A 26,751-nucleotide genomic window follows, 5' to 3' on the forward strand; every position below is an offset into this window, starting at 1 on the left:
CTCCTCTCCATCCTCTCTATTTCAGTTTTGTTCATCCAAACCGCTTATCCTCCCTTTTCTTGACTGTTTGTCCTTTCCCCCATCTGCTCATTCTTCATCCAATTTGTAGAAATCCTCCCTGCTCATTCCTCATTTTGTCTGCTTATTCTCTGACAATCCACCTGTTTTTTTTCCATCCTCATCTTCTCTTGTTTGACAGCCCACCTGCATTACCTCCTTATCCTCTCTGGCTCAGTTATTTTTCTCCCTTTATATCACCACCTCTGAAGCAGTGAGGAGCCCTGTCCGTTCATAAGAGGGAGGGAGACGGGTGGTGAGGTGTGGGAGGGAGTTTGAAGAGTTTTAATGAGCCAGTGCTCACACTTATGACAGGACAGGTAAGTGATGGAAAATTAATCTGTTTTCCCAAAGAAACTGTGTGTGTGTGTGTGTGTGTGTGTGTGTGTGTGTGTGTGTGTGTGTGTGTGTGTGTGTGTGTGTGTGTGTGTGTGTGTATGTGTGTGTGTGGACATAAGGGAATTTTTGGGAATGTGTGTGTTTTGTTTTCCTGTGAGAGTTCACTGGCTCACCAAGCAGAGACATTTTTAACTTGTGCAATCAATATGAGTGGGTGCGTGTAATCGTAGTGTGTGTGTGTGTGTGTGTTTGTTATACTGATGAATGGCCAAGCTCTTAATGTTCTCAACCACTCTGTGGACTAACTAGACTATTTAATCACCCTCTCTCGTCCCCCCCTCCTCCCCCTCCTCTCTATTTCTGCCTCTCTGCCAAAGCTGAGTGTACTGCTGAGGTTAGACAACACTTATTTTACAATGCTTTACCCCTGTGTGTGTGTGTGTGTGTGTGTGTGTGTGTGTGTGTGTGTGTGTGTGTGTGTGTGTGAGAGAGAGAGAGAGAGAGAGAGAGAGAGAGAGAGACAGAGAATGGGTGATCATTAGTAATGCATCAGTCAGTGTCCAGCCTGCTGGCTCGTACACCTGTCGGCTCGTTATGGAGCACAGGAACAGATAGAGGTGGCACACGGAGCATAAATCTAACACACACCCACACACACCCACCCACACACACACACACACACACACACACACACACACACATATGTGCTGCACTCAAACACACCTACACACATCCTTGTTATACTTGTGTTGACTTACATTCACTCTCTAACTTCCCTTCCCCCCCATCGCCGCTAATTGCCTGAGTGCAGCCATTACCTTAACTTTCACGTTTATGTGTGACTCTTAAAATAACCCTTTTCCTAATGAGGTTCAACAAGCACTGCTCACAAATTACTCTTTTACCGAGACCTTATAACATCGTGGACATTGGCGATATAGCTCACACACACACAAACACACACACACGCACACACACCTTGAGGACTGCACCCGCCATCTACCTGTAACTGGAAGTGGGTGTTGGCACACGAGACGATGGCTTTGTGGTGTGCGCGACGTGAGTTTGTGTGTAAATAGGTGTGTGTGCATGTGTGTGTGAGTGTGCCTACAGCAGTAATGAGCACTGGGCTATGGGATGCCCAAAGGCAAGGTTCCCTAGCAGGGTCAGACTCAAGGACATCTGGAACTGATCCACGCGCCCACCTACAGTACACACAAATAAAACATATTTGACCAGCAGCCTGCCAGCTGATCCAGCACCATTAAACAATGTGAGGAAACACATGTTTTTCGTACATTGCCCCCACCCGTCGTGTTTTTTTTGGTTTTGTCTGTCTTCTCTCCGTCTTTTATGCACACACGCACACGCACACGCACACGCACACGCACACGCACACGCACACGCACACACACACACACACACACACACACACACACACACACACACACTTGTGAAACACCCTCTATTCGTCCCCAAACGAACGAGAGATTCACGCTTCACTAGCAAAGACTCTCAGAGTGTAGGTTATTAATGAGAGCATGTCCTAACAACATTACAGAGCTACTGCCCCATGGAGGAGAGGAGAGGAGAGGAGAGGTAGAAGAAATGAAGAAAAGGAGAAAAGGAGAAGAAATTAGAAAATAGGAGGTGTAGACAAGAAGAGGAAAAGAGAGGAGAAAGATGGATGAGAAGAGAAAGACAGGAATAAAGAGTAAAATGAGGTAAAAGAGAAATGAGAATAGAAGATGAGATGAGAGGACACTAAAAAGAGACAGAGAGAAAGGCAGAGGAGAGAAGAAAAAAGATATAATTGAGAGACGAGAGTAGAGAAGAAAGGGAGAAGGAGAAGTGGATGACAGGAGATTACTAAGAAAACTAACAGAAAAGAAGAAAATGGGGTAGAGGTAGAAGAGAGGAGAGGAGAAACAGAAGAAATGAGAAGAGGGGGGAGATGGGAGGAGACAGGAAGGGGAGAATGGATTGGGAGGTGGAGACAAACAAAGGACAGGAGAGATGGAGACAAGGCGACATGAGGAGACAAAGTAAAGAGTAGCGAGGAAATAAGTTAAGGAGAGAACAGGAAATGAGAGTGGAAAAGAAAAGTAGAGGATAGGAAAAGACAAAAGAGGGAGAGAGGAGAAAGGCTGAGGGATAGTAGAAAAGAAAAAGGAGAGGAGAGATCAATAGAGAAGGAAGGGGGGGTAGGGTGAGGAGCGGAGAAAAGAAAGAGGAGAGGAGAAATCAAGAGAGGAGGAAGAAGGGGGTAGGATGAGGAGAGGGGAAGACATAAAAGAGGAGTATACATGAGAAAAGAGGAGAAATAAGAGAGGAAAGGAGAGGGGGAGATGAAAATGAGAAAATAGGAGGGAGGCGGAGGATGCAGAAACACCCAGAGTTGTGATGGGAAGAGAGGAGCCTCAGTGAGCGTGCTATTTGGATCACCCTGTGGCATTACAACGGTTGTATTGGAAAAGGCATGATGGATGTGCTGCACACTGCTGAGGAGACAGTGCCATCTAGTGATTGGTACCTCAAACTCTCTCATCCAGTGGAAACCACTGAGCCCTGCACCCTTGTGTCACACTCACTCTCACCTGCACAAACTATAATGCATAAACATCCTCCTCCCTGCCGCTTCACACTCAAACAATTTGCTGCTCACGGTCATTTTTCACCCAGCTCGTGCATCATTATGGAGGCAACATGTGCCGTCACACAAACCGAATGCAAAAAGACATTTAGAATTGATAGTCAGTCTTTTGAGCGTGTGTGTGTGTGTGTGTGTGTGTGTGTGTGTGTGTGTGTGTGTGTGTGTGTGTGTGTGCGCGCTGCTTGGCTTTTGTTGTGTACTGTAAGTGATCTGGGGAGCGTTATGGGAGCAGAGCGATAAGCCTGGTGTCACTGGTGTCTAATCATACTCTGTGTTCCTTATCGGCTCTGGGCTCGGGAGACGGAATGAACTGTGTAGATGGGGAAGAAGAAGAGGAGGAAGAGAGGGTGGAGGAGGAGAGGGAAAGGTGGATAGTATACGGTGGGAACTAGAGATGGAGGGAAAAGGGGAGAGCAAGAGGCAATAGGGGAAGAGAGATGAGGAGGAGAAAAAGTGAAGGATTAGAGAGGTGAGGGGGGAGTAGAGGACATGGGAGAGGAAGGAGTTGAGATTCAAGGGTCTGCTGCACTAAAAGCATATAAAGAACCAGTGCCAAGCCCCATGCCCTGACTCACCTCCCCACCCACACAGCACAAACCCACCTTGTGTTAGTGGATCCCATTCTTCAATGCAACTTCCTACTGCATGCATGCATGTGTGGGTATGTAGTGTGTGTGTGTGTGTGTGTGTGTGTGTGTGTGTGTGTGTGTGTGTGTGTGTGTGTGTGTGTGTGTGTGTGTGTGTGTGTGTGTGTGTATCGGGGTTATCAGGAGTGCTAAGGATGGGTGGTAATTGAATAATGACAGTAACGCCTCTGATGGATTACCTGTCACTCTTCCCTCTTCTCCCCCTCCATCACTGTCATCCCTCTCTTCTCTGCCGCTCTCGCCTCGCAACCTCCGGTCAAATTGTCTCCAGTCCTGTGCCGTCACCCGTGTCAGCGGAGATAAAGACACCCACAAACACGCAAGATGACACGCCATGCACGGATTCAAACACAAAATCTTCCCAACAAATTCTCACACACTTTTGTATGTAGACATATTGGCATCCACAGGGACTGGAATAAGTATTCAGTACCATTACTTAAGTTTAAGGGTTAATGATCAAGTATTTGCAGCAAAATATAGGCTACAAAAGTGCTCTATATTTAAAATGGCCCCTTTCAGAGTGTTACATTACAGTACATTCTACTATTGGACTATTTTAGTCAGTGGTGAAACAAGTGTTCAAATCCTTTACTTAAGCAATACTACACGGAAAATACCCCATTACAAATAAAGGCCTGCATTAAGAAGTACCGAAAGTATCAAAAGTTGAAGTACTTTATGCAGAATAGCATAATACTATATTAGTAGATTGTTATCAGTGATGCATTAAATTATGAGCAGCATTTTACTTGTGTGGAGGCAGTGGAGCCAATTTTAACTACTTAATGGGTACTTAATAGCAATGAGTCATATTTTGCAAGTTGATCATTTACTTTATATGAAAAATGTGCTAAGTGAATAGTAGGCTAACACTTAATGTCAGATAAATGTATAATTTTTCATTTCAAAAAAGTAGGAGTAGTAGAAGTTAAATGGCATAAAGTTTTAATATTTAACGTACCGGTACCAAACATTTTACTTACAGTATCATATTCATATTTCATAGGATGGACATCTCAACACACAGCTGCAGAAGTAAAAAAATAAAATGTTCGTGTTTGAATTGCAGTGCAATAGAAGTGTAGATGGGGCATAAAATGAAAATACATCAAAGTACTATAAATATATGTTTATTTTATGTATTATTTTGCCAGTTCATTTAGATTAAGTTTAGACTAGATTAGGTTATTACAGTACTATCAATTTGGTGGTCTATGGTTTTTTGATCTCTCAGACTTTATCTTATTTCACTTCTGTGATCTGTTTTTATGCTGTTTATGGAAGTGCAAATGTTTTCAATTACTAGTTAATTTCCACCAGTGGCATATCGGCACACTTTCCTCTCTTACAAACCACTCATGGTTGAGAGGGCTGTACTGAGGCCACATTTGTTGTTTTATTTGGGCATTACAGCAAAATGGCCAGCAAGAGAGCTGAAGATTGGGAGTGATTGCAGCACTCTGCTGCAATGCAGTTTAATCTACAGTATCTGCTCGCTGCTAAATGGTACTCCTCCATCACAGCCACAGACTTCCTCTAAAGGATTAATGTTGTAAATGAGGTGAAGCAGTGCCAGCAGGGCCATTTGGTGCATGCTCAGTAGAGGTCTGTCTCTTCTTGGGGACCACCTATGATGATTTGGTGTCCCTGATTCACCTGTCTACCTGGGAGGTGCCACTCTCCACCTGAGTGAGCGCCTGAGTCTCTGTATGCAGGTCTTTGTGTGTGTGTGTGTGTGTGTGTGTGTGACCTTCCTTTTTTTCTACTTCTCTATGTCCTAATTCCTCCCCTCGTTCTCTCCTTCCAGCATACAGCCTATTTCTGAGTGAATGTGTGTGTGAGAGGCAGAAAGACTGAGAGCGAGAAAAGGGAGTGTGAGATGGACCGAGAGAGATGATATCAAGCATAATTCATTTTCACACAGATATCATGTAGCTGTTTCAGGATAATTAGAAGTCAGCTCGAAAGGACGAGAGAGGATTATTTCTTTATCATCATTCATTTAATTGGTTGAAAAAAAGAGAAGGTTTGCAACACTACACACTCAAGCTATAAGGAGTATTTACATAATTTGAAGCATGTCAGACAACAGCAGAAACAACACCAATGGTACAAACCAAAGTTGAATTAGTACAACAGATATGCCTTTCACCCTTCGCAAATGAGGTGAAAAATATTGCATCTCTCAATAATCGTGGCGTCTTTTATTTTGTTTTGAGTTTTTTGCCATCAGGAGCCAAAATGTAACGTAATGTAATGGTGATGAAATATGACAGGATTTTATTTTAAAAAGAAGATGTTGGGTTTCTTTTTCAAAACCGAGTCCTGCAAAAGCATGCCATAGCCTCAGCAAGATTGTAAATATCCTGTATTTGTATCTGTTGTATTAGTTCTAACTCGTTGGATGTCTTTAAGTACAATGAGGCCAAACACCACAATTTGGCGAGGAGAACTTCATCCGGTTTATCAGTTTATTGCCAAGCTCTGTGGTGCAGAACGTGAAAATAATAAAGATATAGACTCAACTTAAGCCCAGAACAGTCCGTACATTTTACAGTAGACAATTCTGTAGATCAAGTGAGGCTTGAAACATGCTGATGCTCTAACCGTGATTCTGTAATTACCCTTCCTTGAATATCTCACAATCACCATTTCTTCATAGTGTCGTATTCAGTAATATTCTTCTTTGTGACAGTTATTTGATAATATTACACACTGCACTGACTAATTTCTGCTTGTAACACCATGTCTAGGACATCTTCCTGTTAGTAACTTCTGTCATTATCAATGCCTCGCCACTGGAATCTTAAAGTGTGAATGATAAATTGGAGAAAAACTTATTCCACATACTGTATTCCTTTGCGTGTTGAAGCAGGACAGACAAAGTAGGTATTGGAGAGCACATTTTGGGAGTTTTGGTTGATGCAAAAGTTTTAACAGATGAGAAAATTATCAAAGCTTTAAAAAAAAAGAAAAGAAAAGGCTCACTCAGGGGTCACTGGTGGCAGCCCAAGCCCTAATCCAGTTTCTCCTAACTGTATAGTGTAACAATACACTGTGAGCTGGCATAGTCTGGTCCACCATACCAGACGTGAGAAAGCAGTGATATTAAGTCCTAAGCTATACAAGCCATGGGAAAGCAGCAATCCTATCAACACACTAACACATAGGCACATAAACTTACAGACACACACTTTTTCTCACTTACACACAAACAGTATGATATGCCAGACTGCCAATTAGGGCAATAATGGCTGTGGGAAAAAAAGTCTATACTCTCACACACACACATACAGTAACTGAGACCTCTAAGCTCAAAGTTAATAGCACCCAGTTGTTCAGTGCCAGAGACAGACCCTGTGGGGGGTGTATGGGTGATACCGACACTTAGGCCAATGCAACAAGAAGGACACAATTTCTTGACAAACATTTAACAGGACAGTTTTTGTATGTATAAATCAATATAGGGGGAGATGTTGTATGGTTATAGGGTATTTGCACTAAAAATCTTTATCAAACCCCTCTTAAAAAAAAAAGAGACACCATCTGTCAATAACATAAGAACTACAACTCTTTTAACCTGCAAGTGAAGCACTAGGTTGGAGGAGGAGTGGGGCGGGGGGGCATAATGATGTAGAGAATGGGTGGGGAAATTCAGGGAGAAAACAAACACAAGAAGCAAAGCATAGAAAATGAGAGATGGCAAGATGGAGTGGCAGAGGGACACAGATGGCAGCAAGGAGAGGCAGAAAGGGAGGACGGAGACAGAGGTAGGGGGTGGAAGTTGACACGGTGGATGTCTTCCTCCTGCTCCATCAGCAGAAGCCTGTTGGAGGGAAAGCGCAATAATGAGAACAGCTGCAGTGGATATACAAACAAACACAAAGGAAAACACACTCCTCCAGCCATTCACTTCCTCAGAAAATCCACATAAACACACTTTTACACATAAGCAAAAAGATACCACCTCTCTTACCCTCACACTCGAAGGCTCGCAGCATGGTGGTGTAAGTAGGGCCCAGCCAAGAGGTGTAGCTACCCAGAACCCTCTGCAAGTGGTGGGTGGCATCATTGAAGAGCAGATCGGATTCGCCGTAGCCTGCTGAGCTGAACAGACGGAAGCCCTCCGTGGCGTTGCCAAACGCATTCTGCAGGAGAGAGAAGGTACGTGACAGGACTTAATGCATAAGGGCATGGACATGCGTCGCCGTGCCCTGTGTACATGTGCATGTGTTTGTTTGATTTGTGTGAGCGTTTAGCCAGGGGATCAGAATAGGACGTATCAGTCATCCTGGCCTCTCCCACACACACTCAGTAAGGAAGAATGATGACAGTTTAGCAGATACCTGCGCTCTGAGATGTGCTGATCCAGAAACCAGACACCACAGAGATATGACACAGAAATAAACACATATGTCTGGAGAATAACACACACACACACACTCACACATAGCTGATGCAATTTCTGTCCACACCCACCTGTAAACGTTCCAGGTACTTCCAGACGCGACACTTGTCCTCCATGCGCACCACCACAGCGTTAGTTGGGACGGCTGCCAGGTGGCATCGATCAAACTCATCCAGACCCGCCTCGGTTCCATCTGGGCACAGCAGCTTTAGGTCCTCTAGCTCCAGATCCAGGGCCCAGGACTCCTGGTTCTTACCTAAACAGCGGAGGAGAGAAGGTGTGTCAGATTTTATTTCAAGTCCAGTCATTTTTCAAATAATAGAGATCCTGGGTAAGATTTGTATGCACTTCATTAAGCGGAGAATATCTCAACTGTTACTATACATACATATACTGTTACTTATAGACTAATATGACCCCAGTGAACAACGTGGGATGTGTGCCAAAATCTCTAGCCGGGACGAAAGTCCTGAAAATGACCACAACAGGTGACACTATTATCACACTACAAGTGACTTTATAGATATCCTCATACATTTCTACCAGATTAATCTTCATATTAAGAGAAATACTTTTTGTATTACACTTTGTCTAAAAAATAAAATAAAATATGCAAATTAGGCAATATCTCATTAAATATGCATACATATAAACCCTTGAAGCTACAGATTTTCTGAAATGATCACAATGTTCACAATGACCATGATTATAAGGTCCTAGAAGATTGTAAGCATTCTAATTTGATATAAAGAAAATGGCAAAAAAAAAAACAGTCAACCTATTACATACAACTAGTAACATACAGGAATTGCTAGTTATTTATTACCCTAAACTTTAAAAGCTTACATTTCCTACCTGTTCTAAATATTGCTGTCATCACCTCCAACTTTTTTTTCAACAAAAGTTTATTTGGCAGCCATAGTGACCTGAGGTCATAACAGAGCACATGGCTGTCAAGCAAGATGACTTTGTGAGATCAAGAAAAGTAAAGAAATCTACTCTTTATTATTTGTGTTGGCGTGTACACTTATTACGTGTCATTATCATAGGAGTTGTAATTTTGTGTATTTAAATAATTATAATGAATTTTTATCAGTTTTATATTTAATTTGGTCATAGACAGTATATAATGGACCAACAGATCCCGTTGCTCTGGACCGAGACCAGTGAAGGATATTAGAAGCACTTTTCCGGTGATGGCTGAGCATTTCTGCACAGCCTCCAACTGAGAGAGACAATGTAAATGTGACGTGAGCGACGTGTCTGAAAGTTGTAAGTCTTCTGGTAGCTGTGCCAAGAGAAATCTCAATCATTCCCAATCTTGCAGAGACGGAGAGCGTAGGTATATGTAAGGAGATAACATAGGCACAGGCTAATTATTGCTAACTAAAATGTTAGTTAACATTAGTAATTAAACTTAAACAGCTAATGTAAGTCGAAACTTCCTGCGAGCTTCTCCTGTACTATACGGTAATTCCTCTACTATGCGACAGTAAGTCGCTTGGTTATGACCGTCGTTAGCCTATTTTTACAAAAACGTCTGCTACGGAGCCATGACGTGAGATACAAGGTAATGGAGCCTTTTATACATTTTTGTGTTTCTTTAGAAATAAACAATGGACAAATAGAGTCTTTAAACGCTTCAGATGTAAAGTTATTCGCTGTCAAAGTGACGTCAAAATGAATGGCAGTCAATGGAATGCTAATGGCGGGTGATCGCTTTGTAGCATCAAAATGGCAATGTGGGGGGGGCTTACCCCCTTGAATTTGGTGTGTATTGTAGCTTGCTAAGTACAGTTTGTTAGCTAGCTAGCTGCTAGTGTTTTTGTTTTTGTTTTTTTTGCAAAATGGGGGAAATGTCATCACCAGTACATCACAAGTTGTGACAAGTTGGTGATGTCATGAAGTTATTCCTCACAAAGAACAGATAAGTTGGTACATACCAATTACTCATATTTGAAACCTTACTTTACAAAATTCCAAAAGATCTGGAGCGAGTGAGAGAACAACTTATCCATCCAGTGTCACATAAATAATACTTAATTGGACTGGGCTACAGCGGGAAACATGGTAAAATAAGCTTTAATTAATTACTTTCAATTTATTAAAAAATAGAAAAGTGACATGCTATGCTTAAGGCTAAATATTTTATGGTAGAAAAAATTAAATCTAGCTTTTTTTGAGCAACCTAACAGTAGTATAATTGTTTATTTTCAGGATGAGGTACCTCTCATTGTTCATGGTTCTACACCTAAACCGATCAATCTCGACGAGTGCATCCTATGCCAGAAGAAGACGCAATCAGAGTACCTCTCTAGTGGTGAAATTTGCAGGGGTGTTATTGTTTCGCTTGCCAAACAAAGATCAATGACACCCGAACTGCTAGGGTTCTTCAACTGACAGTGCAAGAGCAAGATATCATAAAATAAGGGAGGCAATAGTTGTAAAAATCCTATCATTGAAGGAGCTCTCATCATCATCCCCATACCTGGTCTCTGTTGTGAAAGTTTTACCTTGCAACACAGGGAATAAACCTTTATTTTTCACGTTAAGTTAAAGTTCCAATGATAATAGCTTTGAATTTGTCCACACCCCCAACCACTGTGCATGGAGCTTTATTAAGAACTATTTTGTGTATATCAAGAGTTTGGAGGGTGGTGTTATTCTTAGGATTCTCCAAATCCAAAAAAACAAGAAAAAAAAGTGTAAGGAATGGATTACACAGTATGTTCGTAATCTTCTTATCTTACTTAAACTATCTTACTTTGCCGGGGATGTTTTTGCATACAAATTAGCACTAACAAATTACACTAGCTAGCTACAGTACAGCTTATTAAATCTGCCTGTGATGAGAATGTTGACTTTATATTTATATTTGACATTTGGTTGGCCACCTAAGAATTTAAAAAGCACACAAAAACCCATTTAGCCATACAAATAAAGGCAAAATATAGACCACCTTGAAGCTACTTTCCCCCTTTCTAGACAACAGCACAAACCTCCTGTGTTTTCTTGGCCTCCGTTAATTGGTCTGACTCGGGACATTTCTGAACCATATGAGAAAGCATGCTTCGTTAAACAGCTCATTTTACAGTGTTTGTGGAGCCAGCATTAAACTGCTTCTTCTACCAGCAGAGTCTGTGTAGTGTGACTGTGATAATGATCACCATTAATTTTGGATGTTGCCCAAAGCAGAGGAGCAGATGCAGCAAACAAAGAATTAGGGCATTTTCTAGCTGGACAAAATGTTTGAAACACTGTCTGTATTGATATCTGTTTCTCACTTATGTTCTCTTTTATTTCTCTGTTATCTATCTGTCTGTTTGTCTATCTCTGTCTGACAAACACATATCATGTACCATATAAACTGTGCAATCTATTCGTTGTATTCTGGATTTCACACAATGTAAAAGAAAATTGTGAAATGCTGACATCCTGTGTCTTGACAGACTAGCACTCTCTCTCTCTCTCTCTCTCTCTCTCTCTCTCTCTCTCTCTCTCTCTCTCTCTCTCTCTCTCTCTCTCTCTCTGCTGGCCTCAAATAACCTCATCATAAATCATTTAAATTCTAAAATTATATCATTATATAACCAGAGGTTTAGTCTCTAAAATGCACATTAACACTCACCGTCCGAATTTTCAAAGATTGTTGTGTGTTTGACAAAGGCCACATCCCCGAGGTTCTCCGCCACACACCTGAAAGAAAAACATAAAACAAACAAATAATCAAATGATCAGACACGTTTAATCTATAAATAGATGAATAAAGTGGAAATCAGCACACTTAGGAATATGTTATTGTAACAGCATGACTCTGGAGACCATGAATAAATTCCCTCTGCCGCCTAATTGTTACACTTCAAGATTTAATAACAGCCCTTGTAGCCCTTTATATTCTCATCTCAAACACACTTAACTACTACGCCAAAGGCCGTTTTACTGAGCAAAACCGCACTGTAAGACACAGTAATATATAGGTGAATCACATCATTTTCACATGCAGGCATTGAGTGAAACTCACATTAGTTCTGTTTTCAGTATGTTTTAATGAATGTTATGTACATATTTTATGTCTTCTAACTAAAACGCTCACTCAGGTCATTACTCATTCCTCAATGTTTTATTACTAGCATCACTATATTAGCTTTATTTCCCCCCAGAACTGATTAGCTCAGCAACTAAACAGATCAACTGCTCCTGAGTGTACCTAAAACAAAGCGTAAGCTCAAAGGGGACCGTGCCTGTGGCAGCTCCTAAACTGTGGAACGATCTGCCTCTGGCCCATTAGGCAGGCCTCTTCACTGGCTGTTTTTAAATCCCTCCTTATAAACCCACCTCTTCTCCTTAGCCTATGACAGCTGTTTTCTCATGTTTTATGTCTCTTAATTTGTGTTTTATGTCTCTTAATTTGTATTTTATGCCTGTGTGAGGTTTGTATTTTATGCCTTTTATTTATTCTTCTGAACAGCACTTTGGTCAACTTTGTTTGTTTTAAAGTGCTCTATAAATAAAGTTTGATTGATTGAGAACAGGCCGCTTTAAATACTATGTTGCCTTAATGGAGACAGCAGGCTGTACTAGATATAAAGTAGGGTACACAGAGGCAGAAGTTGTAACAACTACTTCACCTCTGGGTGCCATTAGCATATTATTTCCCATGTTATTAGTGTCAGTGTTGTACCTCAGCGCCCCTGCCTCTCCATAGTGCCTCTCTCTGTGGTTGTTGGCACAGATGTGTCTGTCGTTGTCGTCTCCTATACAGGCCTCACACAGGTTCTTGGGGTTGATGCCTCTCGGGTCGTGCTGGGCGTCCTTGACACCCGGCACACAGCTGTAACCGAAGAAGTTGCCGATGGCTGGTGAAAAAGACAAATAATTAGTTAGAAGAAGTATAAGAAAGGTTAAAGTAGGATATTTCATTTTAATTAAAAAGCCATTCCTCCAATTAGCCACTACAAGTGTACTCTCAAAAAGAAGGGTTAAACTATAGTTAACCCTTCGAGCCGAAAAACGTTGAAGTGATTAATCAATATATACATAATTATTTTTGGAACAATTTTGATAATTGATTAAAAATGACAAACGTTTTTTTTAAGTTTCAGCTTCTAACTTGTGCAGATGTGCCGCTTTGTTTTGTTTATGTGATATTATACTGAATATATTTGGGGTTTACACATTTTATATACCAAATTTTATTTTGAAAATAAAATTGGCAACTTCATTGATAATGAAAACACTCCTTAGTTACATTAGTTAGGGTCTTCAAATTTCAATTTGGAATAATCTGTTGGATTTTTTTTAACAATTACTGTAATTGGTAATTGTTTTATAAGGTGTTTTTATTGTCTTATTTTGTAGTGTTGTATCTATAGTGTTAACTGACACATCAATAATGCTTGTTTTGTTCCTGCATGCTGCCATATAAAGAACATAAGAACCAGACTGGAAATAACACTGTAAGGTAGCGGCACAATTTTAAAAGCAATTTGACATTATTTTGTATTTATTTCCTTTTTCTTTTTGTCAACGAATAACGGTCCATTTCTCAAAACTTTATAATACTGCTACCCTGCAGCTCTCAGCCCCAAACATATTTGTTCCTATTGAGGATGTAAAACTTAAAAAATGGGTTGCAAACACTAATAAAACTTCAGTAATGTTGCTGTATTACTGTAACTGACCATTTTTTAAATACAAAGACAGTATTTGTTAAGTGGGATCAATTCATTGTTGGTTTCATGGGGTTTGTTGACAATAAGAAAACTAGGATACATATTGCCAGGCTTATGCTTCCAAGATATTCAGCTTCTCTATCTTGCTTCATTTTCCCCCTTTTGAGGAAACTACACACACACACACACACACACACACACACACACACACACACACACACACACACACACACACACACACACACACACACACACACACACACACACACACTCACTCACATTTACAGAGACAGATGCACTGTTCTCTGACTCTTCTCCTCTTACCTCCAGTCTCCTTCATCCCTGCACTCTTCGTTCCACATCACTACTTCATCCTTCCTCCCTCTGAACCTCTCATATAGCTTCCACACATCAACACACACAGACAGAGACAGACACACACACACACACACACACACACACACACACACACACACACACACACACACACACACACACACACACACACACACACACACACACACACACACACACACACACACACACACACACACACACACGTATACATCCCCTCACCTTTCCTGCCTCAATCTGCCCCTATTTCTTTGCCGCTCTGTCTCACCTTTGGGGAAGTTGCACTGCTCCCCTATGCTGATCTGGGAAGTGTTGACCAGGTAGCCAATAGGAACAGTCCACCCCACTGTTGTGCGTATTCCGGGGTGACAGGAGCTGCGCTCGTGCATCTCCAGCAGGGAAAGGTCTGAGGAGGAGCGACGTGCCATCGCCACCACGTAGTAGCTCAAACCATCTGGAGGGAGGGTTTGGGAGAAAAAAACAGCAGGGGGGAAAGCAAGTGGGAATAATTTGTCAGATCAGGGGAACATGGGGGGGAAAGTAAGAACATGTTTAATAAAGGTACAAGACACAAATAATAATATTGTGTCCACACACTGTATATGTGGCTCTAGCAAGCTGAACATACTTATTTGGGTATAACCATGATTTTATCTTCAGTAACTTACATTAGTTAATCTGTTGGCGCTTCAGTGCTTTCCTTTATTACCTGCTGTAAAGGTCAAACCTGTGACTTACCTACTCCATTGTGGGACTCTCCTGCAGCCAGCTCGAGGCCGTGGCAGAAGCCAGCAGCATAGATGTCATCTGCAAACATGGAGGCAGCATCTGCTGTCCCATTCTGACAAAAACACAATTATTTTGTTAATGTCAAATGACAAAAGGATGCTTGGTTATTCCAAATTGTCTGACAACAAATACAGAAGCTGCTTGTTTTGTGCGTTCCATGCAGCTGAAACATGACATGTATCTGAATTTGAGAAATGAATGAAGGTGAAAATAGTCATAGTTAATATACTGCAAACTGGTCAATCCACTTTCCCACCCCTTTTTCTTCAGGTACCTTGATTTTGTTTATACAGTCTCTGGTGTTCAGGCCACGGACACATTGCAAAGTTCCTCTTATATTCTGAGCCGTGGCGTTCCCGGCCAAATCCAGACACTTCTGCTCTTCAGCGTCCGACAATACACACCAGGATACTGAAAAAACAGTGGGAAAGAGTTGCAAATTAAGTAAAAATTAAATGCTACAAGAGAATATATAGTGCACCTGCAAATGTTTCATAACTACACCCCAAACTGCACTTTCTAAATCATGAAAAACATCACTTTAAACAGGCACCTAAGTTATAGTTAATGACAAGTCTATTCAAAACATTTTTTTTTATCTACAAATAGTCTTAAATTGACATTCTTTTGTACCTGTAGTTTTTTTATTGGAGACACAGCTGACATACAGAAGAGGCAGAAGGAGGAGGAAAGCTACAGGCAGTCTTCTCTCTAGACGCTCCATGTCGGCTCTGGTAGGCAACCTGCTCGGGACAATCTCTCTAATACAACAGAGATGAGGAGCAGGTGGATTTCATTGGGGCAAAAAAATCACTCAGCTACCCCCTCCCTCTCTTGTAACCTGGTCCTGAGACAGAAAGAGAGAAACAGGGGGTGAGAGGGTAAAAGGTGGGAGAATAAGGCAGGTAGGCTGGATGTAGAAAGAAGAAAACATTACATTATTCCTCTATCCCCTCCTCTTAAAAGTCAAAGTCCTCAGAGTATAATCCTTCCTCCATCTCATGATAGCAGTATAGCGTTTCCTCCTCCAATTATCCACTGAGACTCATGTGGAGAGGATAGTGTTAGACACACGTAGACTCGAAGCAGTTCAGGTCACCTGGCACAGAGTGTTGACCCAGGGTCTTTGATTAAAAAAGCTTCGGACAATGTGTCTCTGTGCTGGAGCCGTGCTCATGGAGAATAGATACTGGCTGGGTCTTGCTCCAACTCACTAGAGACTAAAGCCCCAGGTAAGCAAGAACAAACAGCACTGGCTATTGTTCGCAGCCACAGGACCCAGTGGAGGGAATACATATCTGCTACTTGATACATTTCTCCTTTTTCTCTCTTTAGACACACACACACACACACACACACACACACACACACACAGGTAAAGTTTGTTGAACAACATTAACTTCTTCTTCTCTGAAATCTTCTGGACCTTCTTTTAGTTGCAGTGTTATGCAATGATAGATCTGCATGATTGCTTGGGAGATAAAGGGTCATCTTAGTTTTCATGGAGTTTTTTAGAGAAGGAGAGCTCTTTTTTGGGGGGGGTATCTGATCCTCAGCATGCATGGGTGAAGGGACAAGGAGGCACACTGTTTTTTTTTTTTTTTTTTTTAATCAAGCAGTCAAATAGTATACATAATGAAATACAGTGGGAGCAAACAGGGGTGGTTTACCACCCAAATAACACTTCTTGTCTCACAATCAATTTTGTTTAGTAGATGAGGATCTGAAAACCAGCCTCACTCCATAAATATATGGCATTTGCTGTGTGAAACAGCACCACTGCTCTTTTTCCCTAAAAGTAAATGTTTAATTTCACAAAAGTGCATTTTTCTTTCTGTGTTTCTTCTCATGTAAATCATGTATCTTGGCAGTGGAAACATGGCACATAATAATTTCAAATATTATATATTTCTACATATATACACTTATTCACTGCTATATATTGGTCAAAAAAGTGTCATAAATATCATATGATCTACTCTTAAAAGGAGGCGAAGTCTTTATCTGTCATGCAACTAGTGATCCTTGACCTCATGTGGTCTGTCACTCACAATAAACAGGCAATGGCTCATATGACAAAACATGCTGATTGATGATTCATAGAGAATAAAGCATTGATCTAAATTTAGCTAAAACTTCCAACTTTCTGTGTAGCTGTCTCAATGAATGACAGTGACTGTGATGTTAGACATGGATGTTGTCAAATAAATGTAACCAAACTGAAATTCATGTAGGCCTACATTCCACATATGGACAAAAAACAAGAGTATAGTTCATACGTCCATACTAATTAAAATGATCAACAAGCCCATAATGTTGAGAAACTGACCAATGATATACGTTTTAACACTATCAGTATTCATTGGTAGTTATTAAACTCATGTATTGTATGGGGAGACTAAATATTTATTGACATTGTTCCTGGATCCTATAATCAGCTGTCTTGTTTCCAAATCCTTGTGGAGCTGTAGCCTACTGTACAAGTGAATGCTCACCCACACAGACTGGACGGTAAGATTAGTTTCAGAGTTAAAATTACAATATACTCCATTATACTCCAATATTCTCCTATGCCCTATATGGCTGTCTGAGTCAAAGTTTGATAGTCTGATATGTCTGATAGTGGTATTGAAATCCTAGTCATACAACAATGTATCTAAAAGTATTTAAATGTTGTAGGCCTAGTAGTCATATATGTCATTGACAGTGTGAACATAGTTTTACATTATTTATGTACGAGTAATGAATCTGCACTTTGCTGCATTTTTTACTCTCCCTGCACATTTATTATCTTACTATTCATTGAATTCGTTTTATATTTTACTTGTGCAAATAAATGAAACTCAAGGATGAGTACCAACTAACTAGACATAAGCAATGAAGCAAAGTAAATCGTTCTTAAATGTAAAAATTCCTATATGTCACCTAATAAATCACTGATGTTTTGGTTATTTTAGCTTACAACGATGGATATATTATAGACCCTATTACAACCTGTTGGAGGACTCCACTGCCCCACAATGCATCTCGATGATAATGTTTTGGTGACGTCATGTGTAGCTGGAAGGGAAGACAGCCAGTGGGTGGACTGGGCTGTGGTCCTGCTTTCTGCTTCTTGCATCGCAAACAACGCTAATACGATTATTTAAACCTATTATAGGGATACAAAAACATCACAGAATGAGTTAGAGGCCGCATTTCGTGTGTGCCAGGTAGGTGTAGATGTATTTTATCGCTCTGTTTTCAGAGTCCTCGCCCAGCTGCGCCTTGTGCTTTGCAGCTAGCTTAGCTTGCATGGCTAACAGCAGCAGCGGGTAGCCGTCTGTCTGACTGGCGCCTCCGAAGCGCCTGCGGACGGCCAATAAAACCGCTTGTTAATGGCCTGTTAGCTTCAGCAAACAACCAAGCCCACAGTCCGTGAGGTTTACAAAGGGGAATTGCTGATATCTTTGCTTGGTCGTATGCTTTACGTCAAAACCAGAGGCTGTGACATTGACATTTAAGGTGTTACCGTGATAGAGATTTTTTTATTTTTTATTATTATGCTAACGTTAGTTGTTGCCAATGCTACACTCATTGTTAATTTGCAGAGGAACAGCTCCAGTAGAGCAAATGTTACCTTAAAGCCATTAGTTATAATTAGCTTGTTAACCAACAACTAACTAACCAAGCACGTGAATATACTATGTTAGGTTGAAGACATTTAATTATTTTAACTTAAGTGTAATTTTATTCCAGGTGTTTCTAAAATGGCTGCAGTTTATTCCATAATCAGTCATGTTTTTTAAAAATAAAGATTTGACAAAGACCAACAGAGGACTATTAGCATTCAGCCATTATAATTTCTTGCCTCCTTACTGTATGAATCCTTGGCAGGGATCTTTAGAAAACATTTGCAAGTGTACTCATTAAAACTGTCTCTGGATCCTCTTTCTTCCCTCTGTCAGTGCACTGAAACATGGGTCCTTGCAGTGTCCACATCCTTCTGCTGCTCTTCCTGCAGGCCCTGCAGACAGCAGCCGAGGGCTCAGGTATTGTCCTCAATTGTCTCTCTGCATTATGTTTTACTGGTTTCCGACTGTGATCTCATCTGCTGTTTTTGCTGTGCACGCAAACTCTCATGAGCAACTACGTATATGGCTGGCAGCTGTTTATCTTTAGGGAGAACTGTTAGAGTTCAGAGCTACGTTTTTTTTTTTTTTTTTTTTTTACCACAAAGGTTATACCAGTGATGTAGTCTATGTGATACGCAGGTATATGCAGTATACCCACTAAGAGAGCTCCAGGATTTCCATATACTCACTTAAAAATGCCCAATGACCCACAACAACATACTTTCCATTATATTTTTGATATATTTTGAATTGTCATCTGTGTTTTTTTTTCTTCACATAGGCTATATAAAGGTATTTCCACCGTAATTTGGTGCATAAAAGTGTATCCAAATATAGGAAATGAAGTCGTTGATGCTCAAAACTTCCCTGGGGGAGGACACCCAGACCCCCCACTATGATATGGCCCCTTGCCCCAAAGGTAGATTCTGGCCAATATACAGTACAGTATACCCACTACCAGAGCTGGGCAATATATCAATATTATATCGATATCGTGATATGAGACTAGATATCGTCTTAGATTTTGGATATCGTAATATGGCATAAGTGTTGTCTTTTACTTGTTTTAAAGGCAGCATTACAGTAAAGTGATGTCATTTTCTGAACTTTCCAGACTGTTGTATTATTTGCCTTTACCACTTAGTCATTATATCCACATTACTGATGATTATTTATCAAAAATCTCACTGTGTAAATATTTTGTGAAAGCACCAATAGTCAACACTACAATATGTTGCAGTATCGATATTGAGGTATTTGGTCAAAAATATCGTGACATTTGATTTTCTCCATATCGCCTAGCCCTAATGTCACCTTGGACAAAGGCATCTTCAAAATCAATATAAGGTTATCGCATTACTGTCCCACCCTTCTGGTGGCCGAGTGCCCATTGCAGCTCGTCTGTCTTTTAGTTGACAGTTATGTTTTGCCAGATGGGCTGCTTGCGAGTTTGGGCGAGAGTGAGAAAGTTGGTGAGACAGACGTCTTTCTGTTGGCTTGCTGCCTTAAATAAGTCAACATTGTTTATGTGTTTCCATGCACTGCGAAACCGCATGAGTTTATGCTGAATTCATATCATCTCTTCCACAGATGGACAGTTGGTGTGTCTGTGTGATAGCCCGAAATGCCTCCAAGCTACCCAGTGCCATGGTACCCGGTGCTTCTCTTCTGTCAAAGTTGGCAAGGGTGGTAGCGGTGTGGTATTTGAGCGTGGCTGCCTGGAGGGGTTGGAGAAAATCAGTTTGCATTGCTCCACGGCTCCATCCTTCCACCATGCCATTTTCTGCTGCTCCCAGGACATGTGCAACGGCAACACCACCAGGAGTTCGCTGATGTCTCTGCTTCCAACAGGTTGATATAATTTTAGGAAGGAAGTGAATTGTCAAATAGACCAATCATGTTCTGTAGGTGACTTTACGATAATCTGACAAAAGAAAAGACATGTTGGTATCTAATCCACTCAATACATGTTTTTTTTCTACTCTTGCTCACAGCTCCAGAAGGTGAGCCAGTTCGATATCGTGTGGTGACCGTAGCTCTCTTTGTACTTGGTCCAGTGGTGGTTCTGGCTCTGCTGTCTGTAGTGTCAGTTTTGGCCTGCAGGAGGCTCCATCACGGCCGTCTGCAGAGGCTGCAGGAATTTGACACTGAGCAGGGAGCCATAGACGGCCTCATCACTTCCAATGTGGGAGACAGCACTTTAGCGGTAAGAATAAGAGTGGTTCTTGTTGAAACAATGAAAAGAGTTTGGCAACAGAGTAAACAGAGATTCCATCTCACATGTTCTTCTCACTCCCAGCTTTAACACTATGTGCATCTGTATTGGTATGGTACTTTCAAGGTATCTACAAGTTGTGGTGAAGGATATCATTGATCTAAATGTATTGCCTTAAATGGTGCTAAGTTAAACATTGCTTGTTTCAAATTCACTTTTGAAAAGGTTGTTTGGTTCTCTATGGATACGTTGAATTCATTCAAATATGATAGAAACATGATTTTCTGTGAATACAGTCTGTCATATTGTATTTTAATTGACATTCACAATGTGTATAAAACCTTCTAATTAGTGAAACTTGTAGGCACCCTGATTTCACTCTAACATTAAAGTGGTTTGGTCATAACCATTTCCACAATTGGTTTCCTGCTGTCTAAGCCTTAATTACGTCCCAAATGTCTGTAGTGCAAGTAAAGGATGTTGAGTAACGCCTACACACTCAAAATCATAACTTATTGAAAATAGACAATGTTTTCCATCCTAGCTAATCTGATATCTGTGTCCACCTGTAGGACCTGTTGGACCACTCGTGTACATCAGGCAGTGGTTCAGGTCTTCCCTTCCTCGTCCAGAGAACTGTGGCCAGACAGATCAGCCTGATGGAGTGTGTAGGTACGTATAACACACCACTGTCCACAGGCCATCTGCAAGTTGGATTCAGATCTCTTTGATTGGGAAACTGATTTGATCAATTAGAGCCTTCCCCAGGTAATTCATGTCATAACCAGCAGAATATTAATATAAAATATGACATATTAAACAAAGAAAAATCCACAAGTAGCCTACAGTACAGATTAGCTGACTTGCACAGAAAGCAATTTGTTGTCATTAGTGTCAGTAATCCTTGCATCTGCTCAGTTTCAGTTTGCAGTTTATGCCAGTGTTTTTGGATGATTGTAAAAGCTATTCTAACCCGTGTATCGATAGACATCTGACAGCGATGTCCAACTGATGATGTGAGGGCAACAATAATATGAGATCACATCATTTTTGGCTTGCTAAGCAACTGTCAAAGTCACAAGTCATGTAATTCTTTTCATTGTTTGTGTTGTTTTTATTTATAACCATAACACTTGCCTTAGGTTGGTGATGAAAAGTTTTCTCATTATCATGGCAATTTATCAAGAATTCAAATGAAAGTATGTAGATCACATGCCTTGAGATCCCGTTTTGTACCACACAGTTCAGTTCATACCAGTTTGGTATTGGAAAAATGTGGCTTTGTGCTGTCAGTGTGGAAACATCAGATCCGTTTGAGGCAAATCGGCTCCATCAGCTGCAGTGGGAATTTAGCCATAAAATGATAAGAAAATACCCTAAAAGCACTTTTCAAATTTCTTAATGCGTACAACGTCTTTAGATTTCTCCTTTACTCAAATCCTTTTTCCAGGCAAAGGAAGGTATGGAGAGGTGTGGCGGGGCCAGTGGCAGGGGGAGAACATAGCTGTAAAAATCTTCTCCTCGAGAGATGAGAAGTCCTGGTTCAGAGAGACCGAGATCTACAATACTGTGCTGCTAAGACATGAAAACATACTGGGTGAGTCTATTACACACAAATATGTTGATGATCTTGTTAGACCATTGTAAAGGGGGAACATGTAGACTGGGTAAACCCAGCCTGATCTGCCTGGCGATTTGATTTCGCCCTGCAGCTCAGGCTGGAAACCTGTACATTTATCTATCCTGCTTCCGTTTACAAATTTGCAGGAACCAATCACAAATTGGCTTATCCACCTGGCACGCTATTGCCTACATGATGACAATAGAGAAGCGACTAAGCAGCTTTTTGTTTACATTCAACATGGTGGCCACCGAAGCGCAGCAACCCGTTGCTACGTTACCCGGATCGTTGGTCTGATTGGTTGAAGGACTATCACATTGCGTACAGAGTCATTCGAACTATGCCCGTTGATCGCGAGCGACTCTTGTGTAGTAGAAAATACAGAGCCAGACTAGGGAACAGGTTGATTTGAGAAAAAAACATTTTTGTCATTGTAAAAGATGTGATTTCGCCCATTATCTTCACTGCATTCAATCCTGTCAGAGATGTTGGTTTTAGCATTGTTACCAAGAACATAGATGTGTTTAGCAGTTTCAATACCTTGTTTGGTCAGAATCTCTTGAAAGAAATGTTTCTTTTCAAGCTGAATGCACGTGGCAGGGGTGTTTTCCCCTTAGCTTGTCTTTTTTAATCTCAACTTCCTTTAACATTCTCGTGTCTTAACTCCTTTATGTTTAAAAGCAGTTACACATAGAGGTGAACACAATCAAATATGCAACACCTATGCAATATAATAGAATGCAATCCAGCATAATAGCAAATACATAAATAAGAAAGTAATACACATTTTGATGATCTTTTAAATTTTGTATATCGTGTCTGTCTGCCGCCCCCGTCTCTCCTCCCAGGTTTCATGGCGTCAGACATGACTTCTCGCAACTCCAGCACCCAGCTGTGGCTCATCACCCATTACCATGAGAACGGGTCACTTTATGACTACTTGCAACGAGTTGCTGTGGAGACGTCGGAGGGCTTGGCGATGGCGGCGTCGATAGCGTGCGGCCTGGTGCACCTGCACACAGAGATCTTCGGCACTGAGGGGAAACCGGCCATCGCACACCGGGATCTGAAGAGCAAAAACATCCTGGTCACAAAGGAGCTGCGCTGCTGCATCGCAGACCTGGGTCAGTCCGTTGTCCATTATTTTACCTTTATCTACTTCAACTACTATTAATCTGTTAGTCTTTGTTTTTTCTTTCATGTTAGAGGTCCTTGTCCAGCACTTCATGCTTCAGATAAACCAACCTACTTGTTTCTGTCTACTACTGAAGATGTTTTAGTAGCATTAACAGGACAATATGTTTACTGTTTTATGCCATTACTAATCATTAGTAACGTACATTTTCCACAGATATATTTGATCATAAAAAGATTGGTATATTTCAGGTGTCTTATTGTTATGTTTAATGATTCACATCAGAATACGTTAAGGTAATCAAATAAATATGCCGACTGCATCTCTTTGTGAGCATTTCTTTAATGTTTGGAAACTATCATTGTGTACATTGGGTTGCAGTCTTCTTTTCTTTTATCAGCAGAGATCTTTTTTTACTTCGTGCTAAAATACTGTATGTACTGTAAATACTGTATGTAACTGCATGTTACAGGGCTGGCTGTGACCCACTCCCAGGCAGACAACCTGCTGGATGTTGGCAACAATCCAAAGGTTGGCACCAAGCGTTACATGGCACCTGAAGTACTGGACGAGACCATTCAGACAGACTGCTTTGATGCATATAAGAGGGTGGACATCTGGGCTTTTGGGTTGGTGCTGTGGGAGATAGCAAGACGCACATACAGCAATGGTGAGTGCCATGCATTGGTTCATTTTTAGGACTGTGACATAATAAACAATTGCCTCTAATTTCTAATATTCCTATGTACAAATGTAAATCCAAATTGGCTTCAGGCACTGCTGTTGGAGGGAGCATTTACCACTGGTTCCTATCCTATTGCTCCTGTTACTTGCACTCATTTCTATCATCTCAACTTGACTTTCCAGGTATTGTTGAGGAGTACAAGCCTCCATTCTACGATCAAGTGCCAAATGACCCCAGCTTCGAGGACATGAGGAAGGTGGTGTGTGTGGAGCAGCAGAGGCCTTTCATTCCTAATCGTTGGTTCTCTGATCCTGTAAGTATTAGTTTTTTTTTTTACTTCTTATACTGTATTAAATCAACTAGTGCAGTGCCCGTTAAAAATGCTTGGCCTGTGGTATTGCTGCTTGTAGCTTTCTCCAGAACCATTGTATCCCAAAATAACTTACAGAAAGCAACACAACTGTATGCTAATTACTTACTGGTTATGTTGGGGATTCAGATTTTACTCACAAAATACAACAATTAAAATATGATGCATTATTATTCATTAAACTATCCAGCATTATATTAGAGTTGAAAGCTCCACCTTAAAAAAATATGAGGTCAATTTAAGGACATTGTGCTGATAATGCCTCTCTTTAACTCTTAACTTATAGTAACTATTTTAATGCAGGACTACGCGTTAGCTTAGAGGGCTAACTTGCCTTGTTTACTTTATAAGATTCCTTCCTGTGAGACTGTCCCCGATGTCAGACAAAACCCAAATAATACCCAACCCTAATACTATGACATTTTTTTGACTTTTTTAAGGCATACAGTACCATGGCATTTTTTATGATGTACTATAATATAATATTTTTTCTGGCATTTTATACCATGATGTTTTTCATGACTTTTTTATGACCTACTATACTATGATGTTTTTTTGACATACTATATACTATATTTTTCTGATGTACTATGACGTTTCTTTACATACTTTGTACTTTCTGACATTTTTCTGATATACTATACTATGATGGTTTTTTCTGACATTTCTTTGACCTACTAAAGTATTGATGGTTTTTTTTCAGACATTTTTCTGACAAACTGTATTATGAGTTGTTGTTTTTTCTGACATACTATGACATAATTCTTTTTCTGACATAATGGTAATAATTACTATTAATTATTATTATAATATTAATTATACTAGGACTTTTTATGGCAATTTTATTGGCAGAAGCCAAAAAAGTTGTGAACCATTGCTTTAAGACTAATTTCTATGACATGACTAATTTCATTCCCACATCAGTGTGTTTCCTAAAATGTCAAGATGTCAATGCTGATCTCCCAACTGTAAATTGCTAAACAAGGCAAAAGAGATTGGTACCAATGCAAGTGAGATAGCCATAACCCGCTAGTTCCCAGAATGCCCTTATACATCGAAAAGCTCTTGCAGTCACATTGATCGCAAAGTTTACTCTCACTGTGCGTGTATCACTGCAGGACTCTCCTTTTATTTCCCTATCTCTTTACCCTCTGTTTCTCCTCTCTCTCTCTTTCTCTCTCTCTCTCTCTCTCTCTCTCTCTCTCTCTCTCTCTCTCTCTCTCTCTCTCTCTCTCTCTCTCTCTCTCTCAGACTCTCTCTGCTCTGGTGAAACTGATGAAGGAGTGTTGGTACCAGAACCCCTCTGCAAGGCTGACAGCACTGCGCATCAAGAAAACCCTGGACAAGATTCACAGCTCTCTGGAGAAGGGCAAGGAGTCGTGAAGGCTCAGCGGCCACTGCCTGATGTCAGGGATCGGCTTAGAGAAGGGCCCAGTGATTGTGAAACGAGAGGATAATAAGGGGACGGACAGAGAGACCAGAGGAAAGAGTTGTTCAAGTCTCATGCAGCCTCATCCTTCTCTTGCTCCGTCATTTTCTCTGGTTGCCTTCCACCGACATCCCTCTCTTTGACTGGAAGCCCACACAGACGTTCAGACCTGTCCTGTCTGAATAAGCCAGTCTTTGTTACAGGACACAAACCAGTTGCCATTGTGCCCGCACTGACCTAAACTGTAGACTGTTACTGAGTGTGAAGTATGGATGGCATATTGTAGTACTCCATAACAATGCTTTAACACCCATGTAAGACACACACACACACACACACACACACACACACACACACACACACACACACACACACACACACACACACACACACACACACACACACACACACACACACACACACACACACACACACACACACACACACACACACACACACACACACACACACACACACACACACACAGAGTGTCTCTTACAATTAATTTTCTGATTCCCCAGGCAGTGTTTTTGGCATGTTGCCGTGTCATTCTGCTCAGAGACAATCAGAAGTGTTTTACTCACTTAGCTTTATTAGAACATGCCAACTATCCCACAAAGATACACGCTACAGACAAACACAAATATGTTCACTTACAAAAGGAAAAGAGCCAAAAGAATCCATTTGTTTTGAAACTAAAAATAGTGTGATATTTATTAAGTCTCCACTGCTACCAAACTACTGATGATATGTAAGACTG

General features: G+C 40.8%; 2 protein-coding genes across 2 annotated transcripts; one reads left to right on the forward strand and one right to left on the reverse strand.

Annotated features, from left to right (window-relative positions):
- Nucleotides 1–7,450: 7,450 nt before the first annotated feature.
- otomp (otolith matrix protein) lies at nucleotides 7,451–15,646 on the reverse strand. The gene is made up of 9 exons (XM_028566833.1): nucleotides 15,556–15,646; nucleotides 15,197–15,333; nucleotides 14,872–14,974; nucleotides 14,402–14,587; nucleotides 12,789–12,963; nucleotides 11,736–11,803; nucleotides 8,179–8,363; nucleotides 7,676–7,847; nucleotides 7,451–7,525 (listed from the first exon to the last, which is right to left on the reverse strand). The coding sequence occupies exons 1-9, from the start codon at nucleotides 15,644–15,646 to the stop codon at nucleotides 7,515–7,517; spliced, it is 1,128 nt and encodes a 375-aa protein (XP_028422634.1). The 3' UTR covers nucleotides 7,451–7,514.
- Nucleotides 15,647–17,954: 2,308 nt separating this feature from the next.
- Nucleotides 17,955–26,360, forward strand: acvr1l (activin A receptor, type 1 like). The gene is made up of 10 exons (XM_028565583.1): nucleotides 17,955–18,134; nucleotides 18,870–18,953; nucleotides 20,127–20,387; nucleotides 20,531–20,742; nucleotides 21,324–21,423; nucleotides 22,202–22,348; nucleotides 23,221–23,496; nucleotides 23,980–24,177; nucleotides 24,375–24,505; nucleotides 25,814–26,360. Exons 2-10 carry the CDS (start codon nucleotides 18,881–18,883, stop codon nucleotides 25,943–25,945), a joined length of 1,530 nt encoding a protein of 509 aa, XP_028421384.1. The 5' UTR covers nucleotides 17,955–18,134; nucleotides 18,870–18,880; the 3' UTR covers nucleotides 25,946–26,360.
- The last annotated feature ends 391 nt before the right edge of the window (nucleotides 26,361–26,751 follow it).

This window comes from Perca flavescens, chromosome 20 (assembly GCF_004354835.1).
Source record: "Perca flavescens isolate YP-PL-M2 chromosome 20, PFLA_1.0, whole genome shotgun sequence".
NCBI lineage: Eukaryota > Metazoa > Chordata > Actinopteri > Perciformes > Percidae > Perca > Perca flavescens.